Below are 20,199 nucleotides of genomic sequence, written 5' to 3'. Positions count from 1 at the left end.
AGGAGAATTCACGACTAAGCTACCCCCACTTTCTGCTATAAATACGAGTGACTGTTATCGCACAAAACGTTCTCGTTAGCGTAGAAGTTAACTCAAATTTGTGTGGAACTGGAACGTTTGCCGCTAGGAGCGCTGTTGTAATTAACTTTTACGCAAGTATGAGTTAACTTTTACGCAACCGAGAACGTTAAAAAACTCGCACTAAGCATACTGGTCCGAAGAGTGGGTCGCCCGTTCCAACTTTTTTTTAATGCCCTTGTAGGCAGACGAGGATAGGGCCCACCTGATGGTGAGTGGTTATCGTTGCCCATGGACTTCAGCAATGCCAGGGGCAGAGCCAAGCCGCTGCCTACCGCTTAATACTCTCCACAAGCCTGTTCTGAAGAAGAACATGTCATAGCGCTCGGGAAACACCCTGGAGGGGAGCTCATTCCATAGCCGGATGGTACGTGGCAAAAAAGACCTCTGGAAACGCACTGTCGATGAACGCAGCGGTTCCAGATAATATGGATGAACTCTGCTCCGATGGCGGGAGGTGCGATGATAAAAGGGAGATGAAGATATCATCTCAAACAATTCCTCAGAGCACTGAGGCTTAAATTTCATGAATCAAAGTAAATTGGACCTCGCCAAGTGCAACAAAATTAAAGTAATATGTAAAAAAAATTGTTCTCATTTAACTGACTTCTTAGCATCGTTGTGCTATCAACCCATATTTTACTAAATCGATTTTGTATTTTCCCATTTTAAAGCATTTATCGTATCCACAGTCGATATTGGGTATGTAACTCTGGGCATCGACTGTATTTAACATTCCCGCTGCGATAACGGCCGACAATAATTGTAATGATAAACAACTCGAACAATAATTATTCAGTCGTAGAATTATAATCGAAACTCGCACTAGTGTAAAAACAAAAGGGCTATTTATTAGGTAAAATTGCGGGTAGTTCGAAGGATTTTGTTAATTAAATTTAGTTACGAATATGTAAACAGAATAGATTAAAATTTGTGTAGGTATTTATAAAGTTTTGCATTATTTCATAGTGAGCTTCTGGTTGAGTTTTGTTTTGTTGCATTTTTGATGTGTCCAAATCTTGTTTTGTGACAAAAGCGATGATCCGCCACCGACGTCGTATGTTTGAGGAAGTAAGTAATTTATTAATGAACATTTAAATTGTATTATTCAATTATAAGGCCGCTATGGATAACGTATTTTGTGTTTCGGACATGAGTTATAATACTACATACATACTACTACTCCTACTACTACTTTCTCAGTACCTAAAAGACCTGTCCTTGTGAAACTGGAAAGGCCTCCGGGCCACCAGTAAACCCTAAAAAAAGGTTTCATATATAGGCATATAGACTCCAAAGAGGCAAACATATTTTTCGTAGATTTCTTCAGCAGGAACGCGTACCCTTGTGACTTACCTGGTGGTTAATATTATAAATTGTAAGGCATATTTGCATTGCGGCCGTATTGTTCGTATTGTGGTGACCCTAATTGCACTGGTACAAAATACCCAGTAACTATACACGGCCCTATGAATAACTGATACTAACAAAATAAAACTATCATTTAATTTTTAACATGACATTGTTATACCGTTTTTGTGCAAAATTATTGTTAATTGCAATTTATGTATTTTAAGATCAATGATCGTATAGGTCGACTGCAACAATAGTTTAGACTATTGAAGCGAAAGTAATAATATTATTTTGTTATTATTTTACCTCGATACGTGAGCAAATCATGTTATTAGGTTTTCTTGATGATGGTGAATGTATCGTAAAAATATTCATTCGCGTGAATAAGCACAGGTCAATTAAAAAAGAAGCTACCAATGATATTAACTTTTTAATTGACTTCCAATGAAGGCTTTCTTCGTTATGTACGTTTTGTATTCGGGATCATCTTTTAATTTATTTATTTGTTGCCTATTCCGAATATGCAACTTAGGGACTTTGAAAATGTTGAATTTTCTGTGTTACCAGATACACGGACTTGTCTACAAAACGTACCGAGAACAGAAGTCTGATCCAATAGTGCAGTAGACATTGTCACTAACTTTTTTGTTTTTTTTTATTGCCCTTGTAGGCAGACGAGCATACGGCCCACCTGATGGTGAGTGGTTACCGTCGCCCATGGACTTCAGCAATGGCAGAGCCAAGCCGCTGCCGCTGCCTATCTCTCAATTAGCCGATTGTTAATCATCAAAAACGTTTAAACTCTACCTGAACAGACGATCAGGCATTATTAAAATTAACATTTTTTTTTTCTACAGTTGTCGATGAAGGAATGGGACATACCTTATGATGACGTGAAGATATTCGAGGTGATAGGGGCGGGCAGGTTCGGCACCGTCTGCCGGGGCAGCTGGCACGGAGCCGTCGCCGTGAAGCTGCTGCACGTGCTGCCGCTCAGCGACGACGGTTCGCTGCTCGACACCTTCAAGCATGAGGTATCCCCCCTTACGAACCGGAGAAAACCCTTCAAGTACACATGAAACACATCGCGCCTTTAGAATAATAGAGATCCAACACAGAAAATGTATTTTTTTTCGGAAACATCAAATAAAGTTTTCAAACCGAAAAGACGGAGTGAAAGAGACCGATGGATAAGTTTGTCTCTTTTTATGCTACTTTTGATCACAGACATCTACAACGTAAATGCGCCACCCACCTTGAGATACAAGTTCTAAGGTCTCAGTATAGTTACAGCGGCTGCCCCACCCTTCAAACCGAAACGCATTACTGCCTCACGGCAGAAATAGGCGGTGGAGGTACCTACCCGTGCGGACTCACAAGAGGTCCTACCACCAGTAATTACGCAAATTATAATTTTGTTGAGTTTTGTTGTAACGTGTGGACGTTGTCGCCGCTCGTTGGTGTTAAGTGGATCGCAGTCCATAGAGGCTGCTATTTTGCGAATATCAGTGTGATCAATAAATTTTTTTATAGATTCTTGGTACAAAATTGAATGGGAATCGAAAAATTTGGCAATTGATTTGAACAAGTTACAGACGGACTTGGTATTGTGGGAGTGAGGAAAGTGAAGCTATTGGAATTAGTTAATAATAAAATGCCTTAAACAAAGATAAAACAATATGTTTTTGGAACTTGAAATGTAAGGCGTACAAAACGCCGAGGTCGATGACCGCCCACTATACGTCCCGTAGGCATCGTACCCATAAGGACAATTTTTTTAACTCTGATTTAGTGTCACGCTTCTATTTTGTGTAGTAAATTAAAATTTACTCATCATTAATGTCGATTAGGTTTCAATATTCCGGAAGACCCGTCACGAGAACCTGGTCCTGTTTATGGGGGCCTGCATGAAGCCGCCCCGGCTCGCGATAGTGACATCATTGTGCAAGGGCATGACGCTCTACACGCACATCCACCTGCGGAAAGACAAGTTCACCGCCAACAAGAGCGTGCTCGTGGCGCAGCAGATCTCACAGGTGAGATTGTTGGTTATGAGTCGGCGATACTTTTTTTTTATTTTTTTTTATTGCCTTTGTAGGCAGGGGGGAATAGGGACTAGGGGTAGGTTTTTACTGGTGGTAGGACCTCTTGTGAGGTCAAACGAGTAGGTACCACCACCCCGTCTATATCTGCCGTGAAGCAGTAATGCGTTTCGGCTTGAAGGGCGGAGCAGCCGTTGTAACTACACTACCTTAGAACTTACATCTCAAGGTGGGTGGTGCATTTACGTTGTAGATGTCTATGAGCTTCAGTAACCACCTAACACCAGGTGGGTTGTGAGCTCGTCCACCAATATAAGCAAAAAAAAAATTTGAAGGGTTCTCTCACCGTGGCCGTTCGTCATAACCCACTCAGAGTCGCTGGCGACGTTTACCTTGCGATATCTATGGGCTCTGGTAATCAGCTAACACACCAGGCTGGCCGTGAACTGTGTTCATCACAAGTATGGTATAAGGAGTATCGCATAGTGAATAGCATCTGATGTTACAGCATTAAGAAGTTTTTGCGTAAAAGAGTACCAGAAATCCTTGATTCCTCAAAAGATTCCGCGTTTAAAATACGAACCAGGGTATCATTCAGAATGTTCTCGACGAAAAATTGGTTTGTTTTTCACAGGGTATGGGCTACCTACACGCCCGAGGCATCATCCACAAGGACCTGAAGACGAAGAACATATTCTTAGAGAGCGGGAAGGTGGTCATCACGGATTTTGGTCTCTTCAGCGTCACTAAATTGTGCTTCGGGAATAAGTTAGTAGAGTTCAATCAAGACTTTTTGACGTGTCAAGCTATGTTAATTGTTTTAGTTTTAAGAATATAGTCTCTCTTATGAATAAACGTGTACTGGCTGTAGTTCATTAAGCTCTCACTGTATGTGAAAGAGCGCTGTTTGTAGAGAAACATAATCACTGGATATGACATCCAAATGACCATTGAACTCTCAGGAGTTTTCTGTCATTGTACTGAGAGATTAAAATCCACTACCTCATCGAATACCTGTACGGTGTGGTCTCATCTTACAGCATTTCCATTTTATTTCACTCTTCGTGCAACAGCAACGGGTTTTGGTTGGCTGTATGAGCTTCGATCCCTTTGCTTGTCCAATAAACCAATAAAAATACTAAAACAACGCAGCTCTACTCACTACGCATCTATTCGAAGTGGTGAATGGGACTTTTTGGCAGGAACGCGAGGAGTGAAGTTATGTGATTTGTTTTATTTTGTCTATTTAGTGTTTCTTCAGGTTTAAATGTGTAATAACGGTGGTTTATAAACTGTTTTATATCTGTGAAAGTGCACAAATGTGGGAAAATGAAACAAAGCCGCTGAACGTAACTTCTCGGGATCCTCCAAAAAGTCCACTGAAAAAGTCTCTGTAAATGACCACCATTTTACTGAGATTATATTTCATCCCATACTATCTGATCTCATTTCATTTCATGCCATGTTTCATATTAATCGACTTCATTTCATTTCATAATATCATTTTTACATAAAAAAAAAACATTAAAATTAAAATAAGACTTGACCTAAAGGTCTTAGTTACGAGGTCATAAAATCCCTTAAAAAAAAAAGAAGTGGTGAATAGACTTGTATCCGCAAGTCAGTGCGGCGCAGTGCGTTGTACAATGGGTGCTCCGGCCATTTAGAATCGGGGCGCTTAAACTGTCCCGCCCCAGGACGGACGACTGATGCGTGTTGTTCCGCAGCGCCCGCGGCGACAGTCTCGGCATCCCGTCGGGCTGGCTGTGCTACCTGGCGCCCGAGATCATCCGCGCCCTCCGCCCCCACGCCTCCCTGCTCCTGCCCTTCTCGAAGGCCACCGACATATACGCTTTTGGGTGTGTATTCATGTTCTTGTTTTATTTTTCATTTCTTAGTATGTGATGCTCTTTTAAAGTGATCACTGGGGCGCATAGACGTCAATCTCAGTCTCAGTTTTTACAGTAAAGCGACCGCCCTTCAAACCGAAACTCATTACTGCTTCACGGCAGAAATAGGCAGGGCGGCGGTACCTACCCGTGCGGACTCTACCACCGGCAAGGAGGGGTCTAATTCAGGTGTAATTAGAGAGAGACCTAAATAGGATGAGTGGAGAGTACTTAACGGTAGGCAGCAGCTTGGCTCTGCCCTTGGTATTGATGACGTTCTTGAGCGACGCTAACCACTTATCGTCAGGTAAGCCGTATGCTCGTTTGCCTGCAAGGGCAATAAAAACATTACTACCGTCAAATAAAAAATCGTAGATTTGGCTCGAAGGACCATCACCATATTCTTTAAACAAAAACATGTCTAATTATACTATTTAAAAAAAAATACATTAGATTATTCTATTTACGCAATTTAATTATACTGTCCGTATTTCAGCACGGTTTGGTACGAGCTCCTTTGCGGTGAATTTCCCTTCAAGGGCCAACCTCCGGAGTCGATCATTTGGCAAGTCGGTAAGGGCGTGAAGCAGTCCCTTGCGAACATGCAAGCTTCTAGGGATATAAAGGTAAAAAGTACTTATTTGTATTTAAACTCAAAATGAAGGTAGTTTTTGAAAAAACTTATCCTCGGAGCAATATATCGTATATTATGTTTTCCAGCCCGCAATCTACACGTAGGCAGTCACACAATGTGTCATTGACTCCGCGTGACTGCTGATATTAAATTGCATTACATTGCGCGCTGTAAAAAAAAAACAAAAGTCGAAACAATTTTTCGGTTTCGGGTTCTTTATACCCGGTTTTATTATCCGTGCGTAATAATCTTATCATTATTCTAACTAACACTAAGTACACGCGATAGCTGAACCGTAATTGGATTGCGAAACGTTATCGGAAGTTTTCTTTTATTAGCTTACGGACGCGGATGAGTTCAAGGCCCAATTGTTGGTAAGTCGTCTGTAGATGAAACACGGCAACCGTGCATGTCCTGTCCACCCGTGTTTTGTAGACAATCATGAGGTAGTGGGGTTTTCATTAACGTGATAAAAGAAAAATATAGAGAAAAAAGGATCAAAGATATCCTTAGTTTCTTAACTATTTATGCCTTACTAGGTATTCTGTAAACGAAATCGAATTTCTGTAGCGAAATTGGAAATTCACCATAAAGTCTTAATCACTTAGAGTTGTATCTGTGTCAGTTTTCAAGCTGCAAATCTATTTAGTGGAAATAATGATTTAAAAAAAAAACGAAATATGAATTTTTCAACTTAATGTTGATCACTAAACATATTTGCAGCTGAAGCAGTGGAGTTAAGATTTGCTTAATGAATAGCGTTAGTAATTAATTTAATTATTTTATTACAACGCCATCTGTTGTAAAGGAACCATAGTAGAGTTCGTAGTTCGAGTAGAAGAAAAAGAAACTACTATCTTGTCAAGAAAAATCTTGTCAAAATTTAAAAGAAGCTCGATTATTTCTTTGTTTCCGAGAATTATTCGAAGCTTAAGAAACGGGAAACATAGAAATGTTTGGAAGATTTTAGAAAGAAAAGTATTTTTTTTTATCTCAATACGACATTCTAGATATTGCATAGTTACCATAAATATTACGGATCGTGCGCACATGACAGAAATAGTTCTGCGAAGCACTGCTCTTGCTGGGGCCAGTGTTATTAATATTTCGTTTCGTGTCTTTTCTCACAGGACATCCTGATGGTATGTTGGTCGTATCGTGCAGCTGACCGTCCCGATTTCCCGTCTCTCCTCAACACTCTACAGAAGCTTCCCAAGAAGAGACTGGCGCGCTCTCCATCCCACCCCGTGCACCTGTCCAGGTCCGCTGACTCGGTCTTCTGAGGAAGACCTCCCCAGTGCAACTCGCCGGACTTCGGGCGCTCAGTGCAGTCGGTGCCGAGATACGTCGCCTTCGAGATCAATCTATGAGGTTCGGTTGTGCGACTCTGGACACTAAGTTCACCACGTTAAGGTCTAAAACGGTCATACGTTCAGAAAGAAATTACTATGGAACCGCCTTTAAATCGGTGTCTCATTTCAGTGATAGTTTTACTTAAGTTATGATTTGCCCATGCGATTCTTAACTCTAAGTAAATTGAATCGAGGTGGAAATTCTAGATCCTTTATCATTATTTACCGAATCGAACCACTTTGAGATTGTGCATAATGGTCTATTTAGCTAAAGAACTGCTTCAGAATCTGTCTCAAACAATTCCGATTGATATCAACTTGAAATAATTGGAATTTATTAAGTGTTTCAAATTATATTGAAGTAGTTTTGTTCGTGTATGTTTGGGTATACACCCAAATGATTTTTTTAACTTGTCTTTTGAAATAATTTAAAGGCAACGATAATTATGTTACATAACATAGTTGTTTCATTGGAATCAAATTTCAGAGTCATTTTTAATAAGTCTTTGAATATTATGGATTTGAAAATAAGTACTTGTGTTTTATATCAAAATCAGAGGCAATGAATTCTAGACCCTATTGACTTGCATATAAGTAATTGTTTTGTATCAAAATCAGACATAATCAAATGTTTCACCTGAACTTCTTCGTTGAATTGTCAATTGCACAAATTAATGCGAGACTGTGCATCTTAAAATTTTGTCAATGCCTCGTAGTCACAGTTGAGGTAGACTGAATTGGAGATCAAGTCATAATAGTTTTTCCATGTGATTCTGAACCCAATTTACAAGGAAATACAGTCGACTTGTTTGGCAATTTCAGTTTTAAAGAAAACCAAAGCCGGAGCTACTGTATTAATTTTTGTTATGTCAGGCAATTTTGGACCTTACGAATTACGCCTCCAAACTATAATTTTATTATATTGCACTCTGTTTTCCTTACAATACAGCTACAGTAAAAACAATTACAAAACGTATGGACGTTAACTGAAGCTGTTTTTGAGTTAATATGTATAAGCACTTCGACTTTGAGATTATCGCTAAGGTTCACCACAAACTTACGGTCGAACAAACTGGGACTGCTGCCTAAAAACGAAACGTAAAACGAAATGTTCCTAGTCTAACAAGACGTTCAGTAAAATAAATTAGAATTTTATTTTAATTGAAGGACGAAGCATTATGTACTAATTATTATTTTCTGTATTAAAAAAAAAAAACGAACTATCCAAATAGTGTTTTATATTGTTATTTATGAACTGAAGAAATTTATAGCAGAACATGCTATTAGATAGTAGGTGAAGAATTTAAATGTGTTAAGCTTAAAACTCAGTGTAACCCGAAAACGTATTGCCCATGTGAAAGTAAATAGATTTTATCTGATAAAATACCCACCCAAAACATTGTTTTGTTAATTGATGTTGGAAGTCAGTCCTTTGGAATGCATTACTCACTACAGGAACTAGCGGAATGTACGTACCAGAGCACTGGCTCAAAATAGGACTTATGTACCTAAAAGTACATACTACTTAATTAGGAAATTTAATATTCTGATTATTTATTTTTTCTTCTAAGCAAAATTTTATTTCTAAACATACAACATATTTATAACTTGATAATTAAAATCTGAAAAAACCAATAAACTCATATATTTTTTTTTATCAGATAAAACTTAATTGTTATTACAGATTTTTTGTACTTTGAAGAAGTTAACTCCCAAATTTATCTTTCCTTTAAGATGTAATTGCATTCATATAACAAACGGGTTAATGATACTTAGTGTATATTAATAAATATTGTAAAATATGTAATAAAGAACTTTGTAAGTATAAATATCTTGATCTCTTTTTAACAATAGAATTAAATTATATTTTGATATTTAATTATTGATTAAAAGAAAAAAGATACATGAGAATTGACTGCTTTGTTAATATGAAAAATTTAATATAATAATATGTAAATAAATGTGTACAGTGTTACGTATTTTATGCTGTGATTCATATTCTATAATCTATAGCATTGTTTTTTTAATACTTTTGCCTCGATCTTTAACAGAAAGTAGAAAGTTGAGTTAGTGTAAATAAAACTTATTGTTGTTTAATTAAATTATAACATACATTCAATGGAAATTAAACTTGACCTATAACTCCAGTTTGAAGTTTGGGAATGTCAATTGTTAAAAGTCAAAGTCGAACACAGTTTGACCCATACAAAGTTAAAAAACTTGTTTGTTCTCACCTTGTAACTAAAATAGTTTAAAAGAAAAATTACATACTTACTTTAATAAATTGTTGTTAAAAGACTAAAAAATAATTGAGATGGAATTTAAATAAATTCACCATTGCAGGAACGTGTTGAGAAATAACATAAAAGTGGAAATATATTAGAAATAGTGAAAAATAAGGGTATTATTTTTGCTGAACGACCAACTCAAGTTTGTTGAATTTACATAAGAAAATATAGTTAAATTAGTCTTAAATTATAATTAAAGTGTTCCGATGATAATGTAAATATTGTTTGATTCTGTGACTACATTTTTAAAGAGTTCTGAAGTGTAAAATCTTTTAAAATAAACAGCAAAAAAAATAAAAACCTGTACGAAGACTTTGGTATTATGTATATATTGTGGCTTTGTTCAAATTTAATATGAAATGTATTTATGTCATAAGTATTGGAATGCTACATGTCCTGAATACATGTCCATAGCAGTTTTCATTATGTATTGAGATTTCAAAATTAGATTAGCATTTGCCAAAATAAAATTTCCATCACTGTTTTAGTTTTGTTTCCTTTACGGGATCTGCTTGTAGTCTACATATATGCAAAATGTCAATTGAACATTAGTCAGGTTCTCTCATTGAATTTTTTTCTCAATTCGACTGGGTATCCGTAAATGGATTCCCTAGGGGGTTCTCTCATTTATGTTCAATCTGAGAGCTGACTTCCTTTCACCACTAGAAATTGAACATGTGAAAATTCTGTATGATATTATAACTTTATAAATGTTTTCCTTTCAAATGGTTTTTCTGGGACCCAGAACATGAAACCTTTAAATTTTCTTAATTGAAGATTTTCTAAATGATTTAAGTTTCTTAAAAAGAAAACAAATTTCTTTAATAAGGTTTTTCATTTATTTTAGCTTACATGACCTGCGAGTAAAACTGCTATGTTCTTACACATACTTTTAATTTCATCGTTACTCAAATATTCTGAGCCCAAAATCGCGTTTCCTAGAGCCAATGTCTCTCTCATAGTGTTTGCTTTGATCCAAATCCTTCCATTCATGCCAGCTGCTAATTCAAATGGCCATTCGTTCTTTAATGAGTTCAATAATGGACAATGTGGGTTTAATATTTTTCTGATTAAATTCAAAGAGCATTTGAATACGAATCCTTCTTCTAATACTCCTAGTCGGCCTTTTTTTCCATGCGAATCAACGCACACAAGCTCTGGTTCCATATCTTTGCTTGCGTTTAACATTTTCGCGTACACAACATCGCCTGTTTTGATTGCGGGACGGTTTTTCTTCGTCGCTCCTTCGAACGACAGATATGACAGCGATGCGGCACAACTCCCCCCGACGTCCACACGGAAAATATCGCCCGCTTTCTGTACCACGGTACCGATCACATTTTCACCTCTAGAAGGCACATAGCGCTTCTGATAATTGTCCACCCAGTATGTATTTGGTGTTCGTTTCCGTAATACGCCTGGTTTTGTTATAAAAACACCGTTAATTTCTTTGCGAAGTCCAGGACCTAGTAGAACTTTTCCTTTTTCGCCAGCCGCCACGATCTCTGGACAGTGATCTCCAGGTAAAACTACATCATCTATTGAAACGTTCATGATATTTTTGTTCTATTTTAGTGAGAATTATAAATGAACACACAAATAAATACAAAGCCCTAACCTCTAAAACAGCAATGTTTATTTGATTTGATTGGTCCATCCAATAGGCAAAGAAAACATAGCGCATAGGTACCTACCAGTTAAATCTTATGCATTTAATTGTTGTATGAAAAATGAAATTTAGGCGAAGGAAATAAAATTAAGTAATGATAACATTAAATGTGTTGAGCCGAAACCAGTACCCATGTATGTAATTCTGATATCCATTGAAATAATGCTGACTTTAGGTTCCATCACAGAATACCATAATATGTCTAGGAAAGCTGCGTAATCATAGTCAAATAAACTAACTTCACTTCATTTCATTCATCCACATCATTTTCTATAGAAATATACCACAATATTTAAAAGATAGTATATGGTCTGATACTTTTGCCTTTCTAGATGAAAAAATACAACTATTGCTATTACTTTGACACTTTTGACAGTTGACTAACTCGCAGTGCCTAGAGGTTTGCACATGTTCGCTGTTTACATATCACCGAAAAACTAATTCGGAGTATTAGTTATATTAAAATGCCCGCAGTAATTGAAAATGACGTAATAAAATACAAGGGCAGCAATTACTTTCGTCAAAGATTGCTACTTTCGACTCTCAGTGGGCGTGCTATTAAAATAGAAGACATTCGCAGTACCAACGATGACCCGGGTCTTCGGGAATATGAAGTCAGTTTAATTCGGCTACTGGATAAAGTGACGAACGGTACTAGAGTCGAGCTGAGCGAAACCGGTACTTCAGTATATTACCAGCCTGGTATACTGATTGGTGGACAAGTTAATCACAACTGTTGTACCCAGAGAGGGATAGGTAAGTGGTCTTCAATAAAGTTTCTACTCACGTCAAATACGTTATTAGGAATGTAGTTTTCTAAATTAGAAGATTATATATTAGTTTGATTACAGCTGGAAATTCAGACAATTCAGCATACACATTCTCCTGATAGCTAAAAGCATGGAGAGTCTAGTTCAGTGGAGCAAGGCATGGACATAATAAATATTGTTAATATATACTATAGGATGGGATAATAAATCTTTTGTCAGGCATGCAACCGTCTAGGAGAGTCCAGTTTAAATACTAAAATAAGTTTTGACAGAGTGAGGACGCCTTGGTTGTTTTTGAAAGTAGTTTTAGTGACATCAGCTTGACTGATGTAACTATCTAAACTAAATCAAACCATACCATGGTCTGAACATTAACTCAGCATTTAAATACTTCCTGTTATGTTCATCCTCGGACTGACAAATTGAAATTAAAAAATAACCTTTTTAGGTTATTATCTTGAAGTTCTACTAGCCCTGGGACCATTCTGTAAGGAACCTTTAAATGCAGTCCTACAAGGAGTAACCCACAGTGACCTAGATGTATCAGTGGACAAAATAAAGACGGCAGCGCTACCTGTGCTCCTTAAATTTATTCTTGTCGATGATGGCTTGGATCTGAAAATTGTGAGAAGAGGTTAGTTTTGATCAAAGTTATTTGTTAACAAGTAACATGACTTCCTCTAGAAACATTGCTATCCACCAGTGAGATTTGAAAATATAGTTTTAATGCAGTGCCCTAAAGTAACAATGAGTTCCTCAAAAAGTAAATTTGATTAGATAATCTCTTAAAAATGTCTATAATATTGAATTTTAATCATCAAAATTATTAAATTTTTCAAAAATAACTGACGTTAAAATTTTCATGAATCAAAAGTAAACAATGTGTTTTTTCATGTTGTTTATTAGGAGTTTAAAGGAATTAATTATGTTAATGTTTTGTGTGTCTCCACCTTAACTATCTGCTATTTTTTTAAATGACACATGACAAAATATGTATGTAAGTGGGTTAATAAAAAAATGAATTTTGCAGAAAACTGATAAAATTTGTATTTAGGTATTTTTTTTCTAAGCGGCCGTCGTTTTTGCATATTATACTGTGACATTGGCAAAATGCCTAAGGCGTTGGAGCCAATTTTGTTTATAAAAAAAAAGAAAGGCTAATATCTGATATTTCCTTTAAAGAAATTTACAATAACTTGTCACCTATATTACAGGAGCACCACCATTAGGGGGAGGCGAAGTTGTTTTTAAATGTCCAGTCAAACGTCATCTCCGACCTCTACAGTGGACCAAATGGGGTCTTGTGAAGAGAATAAGAGGAATAGTGTATGCTTTAAGGGTGTCTCCTACGATGGCTAACAGAGTTGTTGAAGCTGCTAAAGGGGTGAGAAAATAGTTTTTGTCCACTATAAAAGATCAAAGAAGATGAGCCTAACTAGTGTTTTTTTCTATTATATTATTTATCGGTTAATTAGTTTAAGTAGTATCAAGTGGTTAATGGACCTATATACCTAACAACTCTAATTTTGCCACACATACATAAGGGCTAGATTTCAATTAACTAATATCAGAACTATCGAACCTGTAAATGCATTACTGAGTGGTAGTAATAGGCAACGCATTAATAGGCAACGGGCCCGCTTACACACTACAATATTTTTAGATATAAGGATGAGACTATAAAGTAAGTTGATAACAAATTTTTTACGTGACAACGTCATATAATTCGATGGAGCCGGCTGCACGCACTAAAAACATGACTCATGCGGCGTTACCTCGCTCTGAGACGTTCCATTTAAGGCTTGAAGTGAAAGCGAGAGCGCGCAACGAGCGACAATATCTATCAAACAAATAAAATTAAAATTTTCTTTTGAAAAATGAAACCATTCCATCAGTATTTTCTTATGATGTTGTCACTCACATTCAACTATCATCAGTAAACCGATTTTACAGACAACCGATTTTTTTGAATAACATGTTACATTCATAGACTTTCATCAGTTGTAGGCCATTCTGTGATGTATTTTCTCCAATTATAATGAATTTACTAACTCATATTTAAGGAATTCATTATGTGTCTTCCTCTGCAATTCTATAAAGGGGTCACTACATTTAGAATCTTTATATTTCAGGTGATGCTTAATTTTCTACCGGATGTCTACATCAACACGGACCAGTGTCGAGGGTCGAACGCTGGCAAGAGTCCGGGTTTTGGAGTCAGTCTTGTTGCTGAAACCGATGAGAAAACCTTTTATTGTGCTGAAGCAGTAAGTGTCAAGTGTCAAGTTTTACTGGTGGTAGGACCTCTTGTGAGTCCGCGTAGGTAGGTACCACCGCCCTGCCTGTTTCTGCCGTGAAGCAGTAATGCGTTTCGGTCTGAAGGGTAGGCAGCTGTTGTAACTATACTGAGGTCTTAGAACTTATATCTCAAGGTGGGTGGCGCATTTACGTCGTAGATTTGTATGGGCTCCAATAACTACTTAACACCAGGTGGGCTGTGAGCTCGTCCACACATCTAAGCAATAAAATATAAAAAAAAGTGACTACTCGACTACTGTTTGAAAACTGAAAATGTCTTGTCTTGATTGATTTGTCATAACAGAGGATCAGAACCTGAATAGACTTCTGGACTAAGTTTCTGCAAACATAGCAACTCACAACTTGTCTCACAGGAGTTGATATAGTTATCTTAGTAGGTTCTCTGACAATTTTGCAAAATGTTCGGAGATCTTGTTGTGGCGCTCTATTGTTTGATCAATTGGCCCTTTACGAACTATGTATTTACATTAAATCAATGACTGGGATTGCCAACAATATTGTAAAATCTCATTTATAATTGAATATACAATTTTGAAAAGGGCACATGTCGCATATTTTGTCAAATACGTTTTTTCATATACGTGTAGTTTTGAGGCTTACCTACACCCATTTTATAATTCCAGTAATTTTCAATTGCTAATTAACGCTAAAATATATCTCAAAAGTTAATATTTTAAATTTTACACTGCTTTAGAAAATAATTAGTTTTTTTTCATTTCCTGAACATTTTACATTTTCAGAGATGTGTCCTTTTCGAAATTGCATATTCAATTACATGGTAAATCTAATTATCTTAATTTATAATTTAGTAAGTAGTTCAGCAGAGGAGCTTTTGACTAAATCCTGACTCGTTTTCAGAAATCAGTTGAAGGAGGTAAAGGTGAAATTACATTGCCAGAAGATATAGGCCAGGAGTGCGCACAGAAGTTACTGGACGAGATATACCGCGGCGGTACTGTGGATTCCGCCTTCCAGTGGCTGCTGGCATTGTGGATGGCGCTCGGACAGAAAGATGTCAGCGAGTGTATTGTAAGTACGCAAAGTCTCTAATGGTAACGCCCCCAAAGATAACCTGGTGGGTTGTGAGATCGTCAACCGTCTAAGTAATAAAAAAATATTACACACTTTCTCAATGGGTCTAGTATTTGTGTAGTTTAATTTTTATTGCTTAGATGGGTGGACGAGCTCATGGCCCACCTTGGTTACCAGAGCTCATAGATATCCACATTATTGTTTCACAGCAGAAATAAGCAAGGTGGTGGTACCTACCCGTGCAGACCCACAAGACATCCTGCCGCCAGTAGTAACAGATTAAACAATATTATTTCAGGTGGGACCCCTTTCAGACTACACGATATCATTTCTCCAGCATTTGAAGGAGTTTTTTGGAGTGATGTTCAAGTTAGAAGTCCAGCGAACCGACATCGATGATGAGGCCTCTGATGATGAAGATGAGACGTCTGTAGCTCAGAAGATCAAAATGACTTGCGTCGGTATTGGATATGTCAATATTAGTAAACGTACTTTGTAATAGATAACTATGTTGTTTTATTGTATTCATTTTATTTATTTTATTTTACTGGTGGTAGGACCTCTTGTGAGTCCGGACGGGTAGGTACCACCAGCCTGCCTATTTCAACCCTGAAGCAGCAATGCGTTTCGGTTTGAAGGGTGGGGCAGCTGTTGTAACTGTACTGAGACCTTAGAACTTATATCTCAAGGTGGGTGGCGCATTTACGTTGTAGATGTCTATGAGCTCCAGTAACCACTTAACACCAGGTGGGCTGTGATCTCGTCCACCCATCTAAGCAATAAAAAAAAAAGTACTAAATTTCTCGGCTTGAAAATAAATATTTTTATTATTATTATTATTTTTAAGTCGAAAAATGTACTTTATGGAAACATAAGTTATTGTAATACTGTATCTGGATGTAATAACTCCCTTTAATTAGCTTTAACTAAGTATTTTATGTAACGAGATCTTTGGGACGTTCGATTAACTTGAAAAATCACACAGGCACTAAGGACATCGCTCTAATATCCGTACTATGGAAAGTAGAGGTAAGGAGAACCGTCTCTGTGTGTAAAAAGTGTCCGTTAAAATCTGCTAAATAAGGGTGGCGCTACAGTAGCAACCGGGTAAATTTAAAAAAAGGCGCTGTGAGTTATTAGAATAATGTAGAGAAATAAAAAAGGACGAATGAACTGTAAGCACTACAAAATCACAAAAAGTATTTTATTTAAAGCTGATAAGAAAATGCAATCGATGTCGCCACGTTTTACCACAGCAATAATTTTAGGTTATATTGACGAAATTAGTTTGGACTACGTAAACATTCTTGTATATTACACTGTCGCTAACTACTCTAGTCATTAAATATATTAAATTTTCTAATTCAGCATACTTCAATCAGTTAGCAACTGCTCAATTCATATCGTGATTTTTGAACTATTATTTAAGTTCTGAAAGTGGGACATTGTTTCAAGCTTCTCCCGAGACAGTTCTCCTTACCTCCACCCTCCATAATCCTGACCAATATCAACAGATAAAAAAAATATGAAATGAAAGATTCGGTTAACTATTTAAGCGTGTTTGTTTCATTTTTAAACTAATATAATTATTTATTACATTACTCCATAGTGCTTTAATTACTCGGGTGGCTAAATTTGATAACCATTATGAAACGTATGAGCAATACCAGAAAAATAGTGGTGGAGTGTAGTTAATGTAACATTCAGAAAGAAATACAAATTTTAAGTCTCCTTTATTTCCTTAACGATACATTCAGTGACATTCACATTCCTTAAAACTCAATAAGGCACATTCTAATATTTATAAAAAAAAAAAAAAATTAATTTTATTTTTAAACTATTATAGATAGGTAATACATAATTTAACATAGTATAAACACTTACTTATTAAAGGTAGTAAAAAACAAAGAGAATTAACAGGTTCCTTTATACTACCCGACATTAATTAGATAAGAATCTATGATTTATGTATTTTTTACAACAATAAGTAACTAGGTACCTACTTAAATGTATTCTGAGTGTGCTGTTGAAACTTTTGGAAAATTAAAAGTTAAAAATATACTAGTTCTTTTTATGTTATCTAAAAGACAGCTAAATTTTTTAACATTGAGTATCATAATGGCAGTGTAAGTTTACTGAGAAGTATCTGTAGCTTTAAGAAATAATTTCATCCAAAAGATGTTTTAAGTAATAGAGTTCATTTTCGAAACACTTTCGCGTTTCTTTTCTGAGGTCGTTTAGGACTTATTAGAACTATAAAAAGTAACAGTAATATTTTGACTTAGAGTAATTTAAAAATAATTGACTGGCACAGCTTAATAATTGAACTTGTTAACTCAATTTTCAATAAACATTTTTCGAAAAAAAATGTGATTGATAATATGAAAGCAGCAGTTAGCAGCATGTCGTATTGTAACGTTTACATGTTTCGCATTAACGATGCAAGATTTGTGTTTGTGCGAGCAGGACAAAAAATCAGATTTCTAACTTATTAGAAGCTCGTAATGTATACAAACAAACATACCAACCGTAGTAGCCTCTCACGTGCACTATTCTGCATGTATATTTTTATTCAATAAAATATTTATGGATTTAATTACTTTTATTTAATGTCATTAAAACAAGTTCGCTTGAGCAACGTCGTGTTTTTAAAATTATGAAATGGCGCGACGTCATATGACGGCCTCTAGATTATCATATTTATTTTATCTTAACTTCTTTGGACGTCTATTTTATGGGAAAATTCCTATGGCGCATTTACTTAGCGCCACAACACATTCAATTTTCATAGATGACACGCCGCGTTCCTTAAAATAATCATCGATTCATAAGATGTATGTGCGTATTACGGCGGGACGTTTTTAGACGTTGCTAAACTTTGTATGGAAAAAAGGTGCGCCCCAGTAGCAATAATCAGAAATCGTCTTCTCGCATTCGGCTTAACATGTGATATTTTTAATATTAATCTTTGCAACACTTATTTTTTATTTTTTTCCAGTTAAATTATCTGTCTTAAGTAAGATACAATTATTTATTAATTTTGTTAATAGTAGTCAAAACATAGGTAAACTAAAAAAAAAACTAAAACTAAGATAAGCTCTTTTGACAGTATTTATGAGAAAAATACTGGTGATACCAAATGATTCCGCATATTAACTCAATTACGAATATTTTTGGAAATTGTACACTTTTAATGCGAAAAGACGAAATAAGGTTGCTCACGCGAACGTGTTATTAGAACTTATAGATATGCATTTTATCTATTAGACAATTCATATAATGTATTCAATTTATAATTTTGAAAAGATTCAAAATAAGCCCTCCAGTCGTTTACATTCTTTAAATAATTCAGTTTTAACACTTTATATCAGTCAAATATGAAATAGATATCACAAGTCATCAGTAATAGAGTATAAAATATAGAAAAAAAGGAAATTTTTGTGAAACACATTTTGATCACAAATATATTTTTTTGTTACTAAAAATAAATAATGATTTAACACAATAAGATCGTTCATTAAGCGCGTTACCGTTAAATATGAATTCGACACATAAATTGCAATTAAGTACACTAAAAAGAAGTAAAACTAAATTTTATAATACAATTATGGAGGGTAGACGTAAGAAGCATCATCTTGTTTAAGGAGATAAGTTGAAAAAGAGTCCGCCTGTAAAAAAAAGGTAAGATATTGTTGGAATACTCGCCGAAATACCGGTATGGTAGGAAGTGGAAATGATATAAATATACCAATTTTAAACGGAAGTGAAAATTATAAAAATATACTAATTTTAAACAGAGTTAAGTACTTATGTTGTATTGAAAAATTTAATATTTTTTGTGACTTGTATAGTTAAAAATATGCCGAATTTACCTAAATCTCAATTCAATTTTTATTACTATTTAAGTAGGAAGGTTTTCTTTACTTCTTAATTTAGTGTCCTACTTTAATAGCTTAAGGCGCTTTCTAAAAACAGTTTTGAAAATTCTTTCCACTTACTCCTACGGCGCCACTTTAATTGGCTCGCTTTCAGCGGACACTTACTGCAAGATGGTCCTTCTTAGGTACTTCTATCCTCCATAGATAAAAAATTTAATTAATTTGTAATTCCAAAAACAACATTTCTGTGTTTTTACTTTATCGTACCACGGTCTATGAACGATCGCCCGTACAGCCTAGTTTAAACATCCTTCTCATCACAACCCAGGCCGGCTGACCAGTTACATATACCGCCGACGGGATCGAAGCTGAGGCCTTTAGGACATATGTACTCCCAGGCTACGATTGTCTCTCCTTCCATACGCGCACACGATATGAACTTCTTACAGGAGGTCGGGTGAGGGAAGTTACCCACATCTAAGCATTCGATTGTACCTGGAAATATGAGAAAATGTTTACAAGTCTCATTATTGGGCTCGCTGCGGAGTGCTGTTAATTATGTGTATACTAGCTGTACCAGTCCGCTTCGCTGGGGATTTAAAATTAACATTATAATTTTTCACCCCCACAAAGATTCTCATCATTATCGCCCCCGCAACAGGTGTAGGGAGTCCAACACTCATATAATTATTAGCCTATCCATTAAGTAGTGTATTTTCTACATGGATACCAAGTTTCAATCAGTCAATCGGATGCATGGTTCAGTAGTTATAACGGAACATCCGTAAAAACCACTGTAGATTTATATATTAGTACAAAGACACAAAAATCAGAGGGTTTTCATTCAAGGAGACCTTTTAAATTATTATGACTTTAACGCCGATACCGAGTGAAT

The 20,199-nt window shown here is 36.0% G+C and overlaps 4 protein-coding genes across 5 annotated transcripts in view; 2 read left to right on the top strand and 2 right to left on the bottom strand.

Annotated features, from left to right (window-relative positions):
- Positions 1–10,123, top strand: part of LOC101737901 (kinase suppressor of Ras 2) — a 28,890-nt gene extending 18,767 nt beyond the window's left edge. For both annotated transcript variants that reach the window (XM_021346280.3, XM_012697969.4), the window contains exons 13-18: positions 2,289–2,465; positions 3,282–3,467; positions 4,108–4,241; positions 5,201–5,332; positions 5,859–5,988; positions 7,127–10,123. In XM_021346280.3, coding sequence (XP_021201955.2) covers positions 2,289–2,465; positions 3,282–3,467; positions 4,108–4,241; positions 5,201–5,332; positions 5,859–5,988; positions 7,127–7,279 — 912 coding nt within the window. In that variant the 3' untranslated portion in view covers positions 7,280–10,123. The remainder of the gene's footprint in view (positions 1–2,288; positions 2,466–3,281; positions 3,468–4,107; positions 4,242–5,200; positions 5,333–5,858; positions 5,989–7,126) is intronic.
- A 333-nt stretch (positions 10,124–10,456) lies between these two features.
- Positions 10,457–11,269, bottom strand: Rrp40 (exosome complex exonuclease Rrp40). Its single transcript, NM_001160198.1, is given in 1 exon segment — positions 10,457–11,269. A coding segment is annotated over 1 exon segment (711 nt). The 5' UTR covers positions 11,191–11,269; the 3' UTR covers positions 10,457–10,479.
- A 379-nt stretch (positions 11,270–11,648) lies between these two features.
- LOC101737764 (probable RNA 3'-terminal phosphate cyclase-like protein) lies at positions 11,649–15,929 on the top strand. Its single transcript, XM_004923603.5, has 6 exons — positions 11,649–12,061; positions 12,524–12,709; positions 13,290–13,459; positions 14,208–14,342; positions 15,253–15,423; positions 15,725–15,929. Exons 1-6 carry the CDS (start codon positions 11,770–11,772, stop codon positions 15,923–15,925), a joined length of 1,155 nt encoding a protein of 384 aa, XP_004923660.1. The 5' UTR covers positions 11,649–11,769; the 3' UTR covers positions 15,926–15,929.
- A 1,213-nt stretch (positions 15,930–17,142) lies between these two features.
- The window catches only part of LOC101743162 (mucin-2), a 150,391-nt gene continuing 147,334 nt past the window's right edge, over positions 17,143–20,199 (bottom strand). Inside the window, exon 25 of the mRNA XM_038012299.2 lies at positions 17,143–19,799. Coding sequence (XP_037868227.1) covers positions 19,606–19,799 — 194 coding nt within the window. The 3' untranslated portion in view covers positions 17,143–19,605. The remainder of the gene's footprint in view (positions 19,800–20,199) is intronic.

The sequence above is a fragment of the Bombyx mori genome, chromosome 8 (assembly GCF_030269925.1).
Source record: "Bombyx mori chromosome 8, ASM3026992v2".
In the NCBI taxonomy this organism is placed as follows: domain Eukaryota; kingdom Metazoa; phylum Arthropoda; class Insecta; order Lepidoptera; family Bombycidae; genus Bombyx; species Bombyx mori.
Note: the sequence above shows the minus strand (reverse complement) of the source record. Positions and strands in the feature narration are given on the sequence as shown.